This window comes from Stegostoma tigrinum, chromosome 22 (assembly GCF_030684315.1).
Source record: "Stegostoma tigrinum isolate sSteTig4 chromosome 22, sSteTig4.hap1, whole genome shotgun sequence".
Lineage (NCBI taxonomy): Eukaryota > Metazoa > Chordata > Chondrichthyes > Orectolobiformes > Stegostomatidae > Stegostoma > Stegostoma tigrinum.
The window spans coordinates 12,375,099-12,388,605 of NC_081375.1; the positions used below are offsets into that span (position 1 = coordinate 12,375,099).

Sequence of the window (13,507 nt, forward strand, 5' to 3'; positions counted from 1 at the left end):
GGTAACTGGAGCACCCGGGGAGAATGTGCGAACTCCACACAAACAGTTCCCCAAGGCTGGAATCAAACCCAGGCCCCTGGTGTTGTGAGGCAGCAGGTACTAACCAGCGTGGCACTGTCACCCGTTTTTTTTCTTCCCCAGTTCCTTAAATTACAGAGATGATACTTTGTAAGTACTTTTGGCTGTAAAGTACTTTGAGATGTCTTGCGATCATGGAAAAAAAAGACTACATACTGTAAATAGTAGCCTTTTCTTAAAATGCATCTGACCCATTTTACTCAGCTACTCCTGTAGGAGTGAGATCCACATTCAGACCACTCTCTGGATAAAGAAGTTCTCTCTTTCCCTGGGAGTGAACAACTTCTCTACATTTACTCTATGAACCTGCTGAAATCACTATCAGGAAAGACTTTGCTGCCTCGATAGTTATAATTACCCATTTCTGATATCACCTTACAAAAAAGACAAACATCTGAGTGCACATTGGCAAAACTGAAATCCCATTTAACGCACCAAAAGTAGTTTCCTGCTGTACAGAGCTTAGGTTCGTGACACACGCAGTCCAATCAGTGTTAGGAATGTCATCTGTGGAATGCAACCAGTCAGAGGGTTAAAGCTGTAGGCTCCCTCACTTTGCTGCCCACTGACACTCCCTCCTCCACACACAAGTCTATTAAACAGGGTGTAAGCCATTTCTTAAAGAGACTGGAGGGATCCTGTCTGGAAAGGCTACAGGTTTCAGAGATTTGTAGTACAGAGAGAGATCCTTTAGAACATTGTATCCATACTGGTCATCAAGTACCTAACTGCTCTAATTCCCACAGTGCGATAGTATGTTACAGTGCTTCATCTAAAAGCTTGTTAAATGTTGTAATAATCCCACTTCTACCACCATGTCAGGCAGGAAGAGGGTGAGGAACGGTAAAGGGGGGGGGTTGGATGAGGGAGAGTAAAGGAGGTAAGGAGGATGGGGCGTTGCAAGAGATGGCAAGGAGGTGAAAGGTGGTGGTTGGGGTGTGCAGGTTTAGGGAGTGTAAGAAGAGTTGTGGGGGTGGGGAAGGAGTGTAGGTAGGGCAAGGAGAGGGAAATGGGGCAAAGGAAGAGAGGTGCTGAAAAAATAGAGTGAGCCAGGGCAGCAGTTGGTGTACGGTGTCTCAATGTGACCACTTTGTGTTGGGGGGTGGGGTGGGGAAGGACCCAGGGCACTAAAAAGAATGACTTTTGTTTGTGTTCTGTCCTGGCGTAAAAACTGCAGCTGCACATTTTCAAGATAATAAAATGTGAGGCTGGATGAACACAGCAGGCCAAGCAGCATCTCAGGAGCACAAAAGCTGACGTTTCGGGCCTAGACCCTTCATCAGAGAGGGGGATGGGGGGAGGGAACTGGAATAAATAGGGAGAGAGGGGGAGGCGGACCGAAGATGGAGAGTAAAGAAGATAGGTGGAGAAGGTGTGGGTGGGGGGGTAGGGAGGGGATAGGTCAATCCAGGGAAGACGGACAGGTCAAGCAGGTGGGATGAGGTTAGTAGGTAGCTGGGGGTGCGGCTTGGGGTGGGAGGAAGGGATGGGTGAGAGGAAGAACCGGTTAGGGAGGCAGAGACAGGTTGGACTGGTTTTGGGATGCAGTGGGTGGGGGGGAAGAGCTGGGCTGGTTGTGTGGTGCAGTGGGGGGAGGGGATGAACTGGGCTGGTTTAGGGATGCAGTGGGGGAAGGGGAGATTTTGAAACTGGTGAAGTCCACATTGATACCATATGGCTGCAGGGTTCCCAGGCGGAATATGAGTTGCTGTTCCTGCAACCTTCGGGTGGCATCATTGTGGCAGTGCAGGAGGCCCATGATGGACATGTCATCAAGAGAATGGGAGGGGGAGTGGAAATGGTTTGCGACTGGGAGGTGCAGTTGTTTGTTGCGAACTGAGCGGAGGTGTTCTGCAAAGCGGTCCCCAAGCCTCCGCTTGGTTTCCCCAATGTAGAGGAAGCCGCACCGGGTACAGTGGATGCAGTATACCAAATTGGCAGATGTGCAGGTGAACCTCTGCTTAATGTGGAATGTCATCTTGGGGCCTGGGATGGGGGTGAGGGAGGAGGTGTGGGGACAAGTGTAGCATTTCCTGCGGTTGCAGGGGAAGGTGCCGGGTGTGGTGGGGTTGGAGGGCAGTGTGGAGCGAACAAGGGAGTCACGGAGAGGTCTCCTCAGCTGCACATTTTCACTTTTGCCAACTTCTCAGTGGTGTTTGCATCGTTAACAATGCAGGGAGCTCACAGTTCCAGCTATTTTAAACAAGAAATTCTGTAATGCTCAGCCTTGATTTACAGTACATCATTTCACACATATTAAAAGTTGCTCAATAACCTTTAGAAGGTTGAGGGGAGATCTAATAGAAACTTACAAGATAACGTATGGTTCAGAAGCAGTGGACGCTAGGAAGTTGTTTCCGTTAGGTGGGGAGGCTGGGACCCGTGGGCACAGCCTTAGGATTAGAGGGGGTAAATTTAAAACTGAAATGAGACGACATTTCTTCAGCCAGAGAGTGGTGGGCCTGTGGAACTCATTGCCACGGAGTGCAGCGGAGGCCGGGACATTAAATGTCTTCAAAGGTGGAGATCGACAAATTTGTGATCTCAGAAGGAATCAAGGGCTACGGGGAGAGTGCAGGGAAATGGAGTTGAAATGCCCATCAGCCATGATTTAAATGGCGGAGTGGACTCGATGGGCCGAATGGCCTTACTTCCACTCCTATGTTTTATGGTCTTATGAAAAGATGCACACACCAGCTCGATCCTCCCTAACTCAGTCACTAAGTTTAAGAACTCTTGCAAAAAGCACTAATCAAGCTGATTAAAATCGGCTGTTACAATGAACGTACAAGGCAGAATAGAGAACAGGCAAACTCTCAATATTCAATTGTCAGAGTCTGACTAATAGGCACAGGATCAAATTACTAAAAAGGTCACACTTCAGAAATTCCTTGGACATTGTTGCCCAAAAGTATGGAATGGACTTCCTTGGGACAAAGGAGAAGGAACCTGGACTCTTTCAGCAAATGATTAGGTAGAGAATAGGGCTACTTTCAGACCATCTGAGTGAAGGTGATAGACTGAATGGCCTTCCTATAAGAAATTATCTTACATTGTCAGCAGCTACAGCACAGACATACACCAAGGGACATGGGTCTGAATCCAGAAGTAGGAAGCCAATTGTGATATTCCTCCTCAGTATGAAGACCAATTGATCAGCCAGACCCTGCTTTAACCCAGGCTCGCTCTTCTGTCAGTATAACTCAGTTCCATGATTGTTTGCTCATTCATCACTAAGTGCACCATCAAGAGAACTAGCTTCAACCTAATTCCCCCTTTTATTAGAAAGGTCCTGTCTATTGGCCAATTTCTTAACAATGCTCTGATATACAGGTACTCCTCCAGTTCGGTCACAGTTGGAATAGGCGATCCAGCTCTTTGAGCCTGGTCTGTCATTCAGTAGAATCACGGTGGATCCAAAAATCCTCATGTCTGCTTTTCTGTATTTTCCTCTAACCCTCCATTCCCTGCCTCATCAAGCATCTATCTATCTCAGCCTTAAATATAGTCAAACACTCTGCCCCCACAGCACACTGTGGCAAGGAGTTCCAAAGAGTCACAACCCTTAGAGGGAAGAAATTCTTCCTCATCTCAGTCTTAAATTGATGCCTGTTTATTTTGAGACTCTACCCACTGGCCCTAGACTCTCCCACGAGGGGAAACATCCTCCCAGCATTTAGTCTGTCTACCCCATTAAGAATCCTATAAGTTTCATTGCAGAATGCCTTTTTACTATTCCACAGTTTTAGCTGCTCCATCGTATGGACAAGGAACAAGATTAAGTCATTCAGCCCTTTTGAGCATGCTGATCTGATGTTAGCCATAACTCTCTATTCCTGCATCTCCCAGGAAATCTTTTACCCCTCTGTAATCAAGAATCTATATACCTCTGCCCTGAAGATATGGAAAGGAATTCCAAAAACTCTCAACTCACCTGTTTCCTCATCTCTGTATTCAATGGGCAACCCCGTACTTTTAAACTGTTACACCCTACTTCCAGATACTCCCATGAGGAAACCTCCTTTTCAACAGCCAGTCGGCCAAGACCCCTCAGGATTTTGTATGTTTCAATTCGGTCACCTCTGACCATTCTGAACTCCAGAGAATTGAGGCTTAACCCGCCTAGCCTTTCCTCTTAAGGCAATCTGCTCACTCCAGATAAAAACCGAAAGAGCCACAGATGCTGTAAATCAGGAACAAAAACAGAAGTTGCTGGAAAGGCTCAGCAGGTCTAGCAGCATCTGTGAAGGAGAAACAGTTAACATTTACCGAAATGAGCTTTTCCAGCAACTTCTGCTCTTGTTCCCGACTATTCCAAACAGCCTTCTCTGAATTACTTCCAATGCATTAACATCATGAAGGTTGTTCCCTCCAATGTTTGGCCCATGCTCACAGTACCGCTCCTTCTAAATGTCCCTCTAAACCTCTCCACCTCATGACTTTTCTATCTCCCACTGTGGATCTGGCCCTTAAGCCAAGCTGGGAGCCACGTATCTGCATATCTCCATTTGCAGCTCAGTTTCCAGTAATCATTCCTCAGAGACATGTAGGCATGATTAACTGTATTTATTATCACTTTTAAAACAAAGTTGCTAGTTCAATATTGCTGAAGTAATTCAATTGACATAGCTCTGTGCAAGGCAAGAGGAGTGAAAACAGATGAAAGTCAGAAGGTTAAAATGACTTGGAATGCTGCTGAACAAGTTCCTCAATACCACAAATAAACCATCACATTCTGACTAACACTTGGTTGGTATGTAGTTAAAGAGACTCTTGTTTTTTTGTGTGGTTGTCAAGGGAGTATGTTGGGGTGTGTGGGAAGTGTGGCAGGAATTAGTGTCAGACACAGTCAGTCAAGGGATGCAGGTAGAATGGGATGGGTGTTGAGAATTAACAGTTGGAGGTACAGGCATGCACACAGCAGGTAGAGAGAGAGAGAGAGAGAGAGAGAGAGAGAGAGACACAGGGAGAATAATAAAGTCAGGAGATGTTGTGAACTTTGTGGTTCGATCCATGAGCAGCTGATAGGCATAACTACCAAGTGATGACCCTTAATCCTCTCAAGTCTCTGACTGTTTGCTGTTCCATACACAGTTCAAGACGACTCCCAGTCACAAATCCGCTTCCATTCATGTAGACTATCTACAGCAGAGTCAGTGCCATACAGCCCGATTTCCACACTGAACAGAAAGAATATTAATCCTGGTGCAAAAGTAAATGAAAAAAAAACTTATTCACTGTCACTGAAAGATCCAATCCTCATGGATCTGAGTTGGGAGGTGGGGGTTGGTGATGAGGCGTAAAGGTGGGAGATAGCGGGGAGAAAGAGAGAAATTAGTATCACAGAGATAGCATAGATAGTGAAAAGCCATTTCCCTGATTTCATCCCAAAAGAGCAAAGTAATGGCAGGGAATAGGGAATTCAAGAGGAAAATCTTCTTCACTCAGAGACTGGCAAGAATGTGGATGCTATTACATTGTGGGCAGGTGAGGTGAACAGTACAAATAATTTAAGGCTGGGGGAAAGGGAAAGCAGAGAAGCTCGTAAAAGGGAAGGTGAACCAGAATGGAGCAGGCTGTTGGAAAGCATCAATGATCGAGGCTGGTTAGGTCAAACGATCCGTATTTCTGTCCCAAAATTCAGCGGAATTACATAACTGAATGAGCTAGCTCCATCAGTGATGATGGAATCGCTTCCCTTTAGAAGTTCACAAAACATTTCAAAGCAGCAAATTAGCCAATGAAACCACCCCCCATTCCCCCCGACCAGGCTCATCAACACACCAAAATCAGACAATCACATATTAAAAACAATTTGGTTTCTGGTTTGCTGATTTGCCATCCCATGGCCGGACGAATGCAGCCAGCTCTGTCCACAGCAACAGTGGAGAGTCAGAACATAAGAACTGGGGGCAGGAGTAGGCCATTCAGCACCCCCTCCCCCAACCCACCCCCTAGTCTACTAAGTCCTTCAAAACAATTACTGCTGATCTCATCTCTGCCTCAAGTCCACTTCAATGCCCACCCTTCGTAATCTTTCATCTAACAGAGGGCAAGATTTTCTTAAAAAGAAAGAGACTTGTCTGACACATAGGGAAAGAATGGAGAAAATGCAGCCCTGCAAATATTCACAGCAAGATCCCCCAAACAGCAGTGAGCTAATGACCAGGTAATCTGGTTAGTGGATAAATATCGATCAGGATTGCTCACAGTAGATGAGAGAATTGAGATACCCAAGGGGAGCTTCTCAGTATCCTTCGAGACCATGTGCTGTAATGGCTATATCTTCATCTTCCCAAGGAGAGATTATTCGCTTTGATCTCGGGCAGACATCCAAGTCAATTAAAGTGATCGGAGTGGATATTCACAATTTCTCTCTTCCAAGCATGGACTCCTGAAGTTAAATGGATAACTAAACTTTTGTTGCTGAAAGATTTTCCTTACAGGTTCTTTCACATCTTTTAAAACAAAATTCTGACAGGTATTTACCTATGCAACAAGGAGGCAGACGATCACCTCTAGATAAAGCCTAATGTCCCATTAGGGTTTTTGCACAGTTCACTTTTTTGTTTGCATACATGAATACCCAAATCTCTCTACCCCTACAAACCTGATAGTCTCATAGCACAAAGTAAAAATTCCAATTTGGCATTGTCAGATTCACAATGGAATACATGACAATTCAACATATTGAGTATTGAACCCTACTTCAACTGGGTCCATTCACTTCTTCTGCATCCCTCAGTAACCCACCGTGGCTTTAACTCAGTCATTTGAAAATCTGGATACAGAACTCCATTCATTGAGCCAAGTCATTCATGGTGATAGCCCAAGAGCTCACTCAGATGCGTGAGGTCACAGAAGAAACTTTTCTACATACAAAAAGGTGAGAGAGAGAGTGACACTGCCATTAAAATAATAAATTAAGTACAACATATGGCCATGGCTTTCTCCTCAGATCGGGGCATAGAGATGGTGGGTGGGTAGAGGAGTTTGCCATTTAAAAAGAGAGAGGGATTTCTGGCCACTTAAAGTAGACGAAAGACCCCACAACATTCCAACAACAGTAGGAAGCTGCACAACATCCCGAGTGTGAGCGATTACTGAGGAGATGAAGCAACACATAGGAGGCATGCCAACTAAATTGGGTGAAATTCATTGATGCAGCTCCATGATTTACATGAACAGCAACATGCCAATTTATTCACTTTCACTACCAACTTTCAGTAAAAGTACAGACTGAGTTCAACAACAAGAAGCAAATTGCCAGTTTTCAAATACAAGGCATGAAGAAACAATGTCAAATGATGTAAAAACAGGCTTGGAGAACCAACACCAACGAAAATCAACAGAACTATTAAGTCTCTGCTCCACAGTATAGAGGACAAGCCACAACTTTGTTCCACTCCCCACTGAACAATGATTCATTCCCCTAATCCAAGCATTAAAACATTTGAAATACAGGGATTGCCTCTTTTGTGACACATTAAGTAGACAGACAAGAAAGTTTGTGCAATGCAATAAACTAGGGGTACTTCCCTCCTCTGTCCATGTGTAAGCTTCCATTTGGAAATGGAAACTTTGCACAAAGCAATCACAGACATCACTGGTATACTAAATTCCCTACACCCATCCTTTAAAAGGTAATGAGAACATCAACCTACTTGTCAGAAACATCCAATGCCATTCAGAAATCAGCTGATAAGTACTTTTTCCGTCTCATCACAAACTTGTATAGTGAACTGTAGAACTAATAATTAGCATAAAACCTATAAGTTTCACTCAAATTTTGTTATCTTTGATCCTAGGGGAGTGACTTAATTGCTTTAATCAGACATAACTAACTTAAAAAGCATTAAGTATTCCATAAGAATGATAATGACCCCAGATTTTAATGCTAAGTGAACTGGTTCTGAAAAAAAACAGGAGCACTGTGGAAAGGCAGGGGAGTAACAATATGTGAGGCAGTATCCCTTTAATCTTGCTGATTTAAACAAAAACAGCTTTGGGCTTCTCTTCCTGAAAAAGGTAGTGGAGGCAGAGTCTTTCAATATTTTTAAAGCGAAAGTGGATAAGCAAGGGGTGAAAGGTAAGCAGGGTGGCTGAAAATGCAAACCGTGGCTACAATTAAATCAGACACACATCTGATCGAACGACAATTCAGGGCAGAATGGCTCACTCCTCCGCTTTGGTCATAAGTTCATTCGTTTAACAATTAAACATTTTGAAAAAGTTACCTTGAAACTTATAAGTTCTTCTTCAGTGAAACCATGACTATGAATAATCTTCATTTGTTTTACCAACGTACTCTTCCCACTCTCCGCCGCACCTGGAATGCAGAACACAAGACCATGACACAGGGGCCAGCCCTCAATCCTGATCAGTCATCACTCGCAACAGCCCACCACAGTACCTGTCACAGGCCTGCTGCATTGCTCCAACGAGGCTCAGTACAAGCTAGACAAACACCTTGGGACATAACAGACTTCAGGACTCAGCATCAAGTTTAACAACTTTACAGCATGAACACCCCCTTCCATGTCTATTACCTATCCACACATACCAGGTCCTGTCACTCGGTGGGCTGCTTTCAGAACAGCTAACCCATTTACAAAAACCTCACCGTCCCCATTATTAGCTCTTCAGCTTCTCTTCTTCCCTGACTTACCATCAACAATCCCTTTGTCTGCCTATCCTCCTTCTCTCTCTTTGAGCTTTCTCTCCACTTATTACACACTCCTTTCAAATCCCCAGCTCACAAGCCACCCCCCCATCTCATCATCAGCATACATAACACCATTACCGAGCTGCTTTCAGTTTTGGATTTGAAATATTAGCTCTGTTTTCTCTTTACAGATGCTGCTAGATCAATTGAGTTTCTCCAGCAACTTCTGCTTTAGTTTGTTGCAATATCCCTTGTTTCCTTAAAATTAAAACCTCACAAATTACTGGTTCATTTGGGAAAAAGACAACTCCTACATTCTACAACAGGTTCATTTTTAAAGAGCCTGACAGTTGTCAACATTTAATTTTAAAATTCTCTCATTTGTAAAACAGTTTTTAAAAGAGTAAAATTGATGAACGGAGGAATCGTGTTATATTTCTGAATTCTGCTGACAGTGAGCTTGGGGGTTTGGTTTGTAACAGTTAAGTTGGTGGTGGGGGGGGGCGCAGGTTGTCTCACTTGGAAAAAAGTACAAGATACTCTCACCTGTAAAGATCAGTCTGAGCTGCTGTGCAAGTGCTGCAGAGATGTTAGGAATGTTAGATTTTGTGAATAGTTACACTCTGGGCAGTCCTCTTAATTTTAGAGAGGAGTTGGAGCAAACCTGGATACGGGGCCCATGTGATTGATGATACCACAGGGAGAAGCTCTGAGGGAGGAAAAGCATACAGAAAGCCACTAGATCACAGACTTTCTTAAAGATATTACGGAACTTTGGGCAGGGTCAGTCTCCAAGATTCTGAGAGACTGATGTTGCAATGCAAGTGTGGGCAACATTCAAAGTCAGGTTCCTAGGAGCACAAAAGCTGACGTTTCAGGGAAGGTTGTCGTAGGGCTGTGGGTGAGTGTTGGCGGTGAAGGAAGAGCGGACCAGGATGTCCCAGGACAAGGGAGCAGAGTGGAATATGTGTCTGGTGGCGACATCGCACCAGGGAAGGGTCTAGGTCCGAAACATCTCCTAAGACGCTGCTTGGCCTGCTGTGTTCATCCAGCTCCACACGGTGTTATCTCGGATTCTCCAGCATCTGCAGTTCCCATTATCTTGGATTCAAAGTCAGGTTCCACCTGTTCTTGAAACCTTCTGGCAACTCAACCATTGTGTCCACTCCTCTAACCACTGACTATTTGACCACACATGGGCAGCAGGATGTTTGTGCCCATACCTGACGTTGTACATGTTGCAAAAGATGAAAGTCCCCCAACATGACACTGTTCCAGGTCTAATGATTCATCTGAGATGGCCTGACTCAACACAGAAAGGGGAACAAATCAAAGATGTTGCTTGTTTGTAATTAGTGAATAATTCAGTTGCCTCTTCCAGCACGTCAGTAACCCACTGAACATGCAGGTGTGTGAGGGGGGTCTCTACTTAATCACTATGATTGCCAACATCTACAGAAAGGGAAACCGGACTCGAAAATGTTAACTCTTTGTTCTTCCCTCTCCACAGATGCTGCCAGACCTGCCGAGTTTCTCCAGCGATTTCCGTTTGTCGGGATTAGGAAAGGCTTCATCTCTGACAGAGGACAACAGTCAAATACACACAAAAAAGTTGTAACTTGTTAAAAATAAACACACTCATAAATTCAGGTGCTCCACCTTTCCTTCTACCTCATTGGTTCACACTGTATTTCTTTGATTTATTTACTGTTGAGCAGGTGAACCAATTAGAAGGTCTAACAGAATTTACTAGGCAAAGCTATTTTAATTTTGGCCAATTTTTAGCATATTGGATGTAAGCTTTATTGTCTATGCTGTTTATCATTACGCACAGCCAATGGGATTAAAATAGTCATGGGAAATAAGTAGTTATGTGCAGTGGTGAGAGAAGGACTCAAAAAAAAACTTCTCCTTTCAGCCTGATAGAGAGAGGAGTCACGCTCTTTAGCTAGTTAGGTCCGTGTTTAATTGGGACAGACAAAGGGTCTCATTATTTACCATTCTTATTTTTAGGAAAAACGCGTCTAGACAATCTGGTTTTACAAAACTGATACAGTTTAGGACTTAACCGAAAGAAACAACGTTTAGCGACATTTTTAAACAAAAAAAAATGACATTTGTCAAAAGAAACGCACAGGAAAACTCCACTGGAACATTTCCCCTGTTTCGAGCTGAAAAGGAGCACACACTTATTTTAACACAGGGAGATAACTTGCATCTACGCACTGGGTGGAAAAAATTTAAAAAAGCCCAGCCTGACCAAGCAGCTAATAAGATTTCTAATTTTGTTTTGAAAGGGGGGGGGGAAGAAAACTTCATTAAACATCTTAAGCAACTCTCACCACAATCTAGGAGAGAGGGGGAGAAAAAAAGCTGTAACTTGATAATTAAGAAACAGCCGGGTAACCAGCTCAGGTGAACCCCTCTCTGAGTCACAAGGCGAGCAGATAGAGAGAGACTAAAATCTGTTACCGACCCAGCAGCAGAATTTTCACCACGTTCTGCTCCTGCTTGGCACATTCGCAGAGGACACGGTCAATCTTCTCACTGCGGAGCCGGGCCTGTCGCTCCTCGGCAGTACTCTCGGATCCCAGGCACAGTCCCATTTCCACTGACCATTTCTTTCAAGGTGGGAATACGTGTGTGTATATGAGAGGGACGGTTGGGGGAGACTCAGAATACAGGGCAATCAGCCAAGCCGGGGGAACATCGCTCCAGCTTTCCTCTCATTTGCACGTGTCCCACAACAAACTTTCGCCTCCCTGCTGAAAGTTTAAAGCGCTGCCGCTATAGTTACAGGGGGAAATCTCTGGCTCTTAGCAGAGGAAATGACGTCTGTTTTTTTTAAGGCAGATTTTCAGTTTGGACCAACTGCTTTACAAATTAATATTCGCCATTTTAACTTAATTTAATTTTATTGGTGAGAACTAGATGCAAGCCAAGCTAATCAATGAATTTTAGATTTATATTGATTATGTCTCCCTACTGAACTATATAGAGGGCATCAGTGTTCTCTGGGAATCAGAATTTAAAATACTCTCAGAAATTCCATCCCCCTTTCCCACTGGCACATGGGCTTTAATCAATGAGTACTCAACTGTTTCAGAGTGTAACAAAGCGTGGGGCTGGATGAACACAGCAGGCCAAGCAGCATCTGAGGAGCACAAAAGCTTCGGGTTTGCAAATATCGACGCAATTCCAATATCCAGTTCCCCGAATTCCAAAACCATCATGCTCAATGACGGGACTTGCCAATCCCATTGGCGTCTGTGAGATGCGAGACCTGAAGATTTCATTGTTTAGGCAAAAATACCCCGCTTTTTAAAATCGGATTCCCACTTTTATTGTGTGGTTTAATGCCACACTACAAGGTTGGGCTCAAATTACACTGAGGAGGAGGCAATGTCAGTCCTAGAATTCAAAGTGACACTACTTATGATGCATTAGTACTAAATAGTGTCCGACAACGTAAGTTTTCAAACCGAGAGACAACACAGTGAGGAGCTGGGGCCACACAGCAGGCAGCATCTGAGGGGTTTGTTTTGAGCTTTGGTTTAGATTAGATTCCCTACAGTGTGGAAACAGGCCCTTCGGCCCAACAAGTCCACACTGCCCCTTGATATATCCCACCCAGACCCATTCCCCTATAACCCTCACACCCCTGAACACTACGGGCAATTTAGCATGGCCAATCCATCAACCTGCACATCTTTGGACTGTGGGAGGAAACTGGAGCACCCAGAGGAAGCCCACACAGACACAGGGAGAATCTGCAAACTCCACATAGACAGTCGCCCGAGGGTGGATTTGAACCCGGGACCGTGGCACTATGAGGCAGCAGTGCTAACCACTGAGCCACCATGCCACCCAGCTTATGGGCATTGTTGAGTTTTCAAACTTAACCCTATTTCTAAAGAGTTCAAACTCCACCTACTCTGCTATTTCTGCTCAAAGGGCAGCTCCGTGACATCATTGCAAAGTTGTTCCAGGGTCTTAAGGTCCTTACCCCCAACATTCCCGCTTGATGGTTAAGGATGGTACATTTGTGAAGTGGCCAAACAGATGAAGTGAATCCTTGCAACACCTGTCAACATCAGGAGATATCCCTGGCAACTGTGTCACACAAGAAATGTCAGAGCTTCTGACATCACTCTGGGTAGCTTGACATTGTAACCTACAGCTCCCTGAAGGATCTGAAGCACATCACCAGTGATAATGTGTCTGAATGAGATGTGGTAGTAGCTATTCCCAACGGAGCACAGTCCATCTCTCCTCCCTAACTCCCCAGCTACACTCACCTTTACTGGCTCCATCCCTGCCTCTTTGACCTGTCTGTCTCCCCTCCACCTATCTTCTCCTCTATCCATCTTCGATCCGCCTCCCCCTCTCCCTATTTATTTCAGAACCCTCTCCCCATCCCCCATTTCTGATGAAGGGTCTAGGCCTGAAACGTCAGCTTTCCTGCTCCTCTGATGCTGCCCGGCCTGCTGTGTTCATCCAGCCTCACACATTGTTATCTCAGATTCTGCAGCATTGGCAGTTCCTACTATCTCTGTAAAAGTCTCACACACACAGGGTTATGGTGAGACGGCTGCAGAGTGCATGTTTTGGGAAGCCAGCAGCAGCAACGCAGAGACTGAAAGACAGTGAGTTGTTCCAGGCAGCACAGGGAGGTGAAGAATGCCCCCTGGGGACGGACAGTAGAACTGGGGTGGGGATGGTAACAGCAACTCACCTGGAAACCGAGACTTCTCCAGACTGCTG

At 44.8% G+C, this 13,507-nt stretch overlaps 1 protein-coding gene across 3 annotated transcripts in view; it reads right to left on the bottom strand.

Moving 5' to 3' along the window:
* Positions 1–11,860, bottom strand: part of gnav1 (guanine nucleotide binding protein (G protein) alpha v1) — a 118,160-nt gene extending 106,300 nt beyond the window's left edge. Inside the window, exons 1-2 of one of the 3 annotated variants that reach the window (XM_048555595.2) lie at positions 11,842–11,860; positions 8,316–8,407 (exon numbers count right to left, since the gene is read on the bottom strand). In XM_048555595.2, the coding sequence (XP_048411552.1) occupies positions 8,316–8,369 (54 nt within the window). In that variant the 5' untranslated portion in view covers positions 8,370–8,407; positions 11,842–11,860. Of the gene's footprint in view, positions 1–8,315; positions 8,408–11,215; positions 11,540–11,841 lie in introns of those variants that run through there. The other 2 variants (XM_048555594.1, XM_048555596.2) reach the window with 2 other exon arrangements.
* Positions 11,861–13,507: the final 1,647 nt, after the last annotated feature.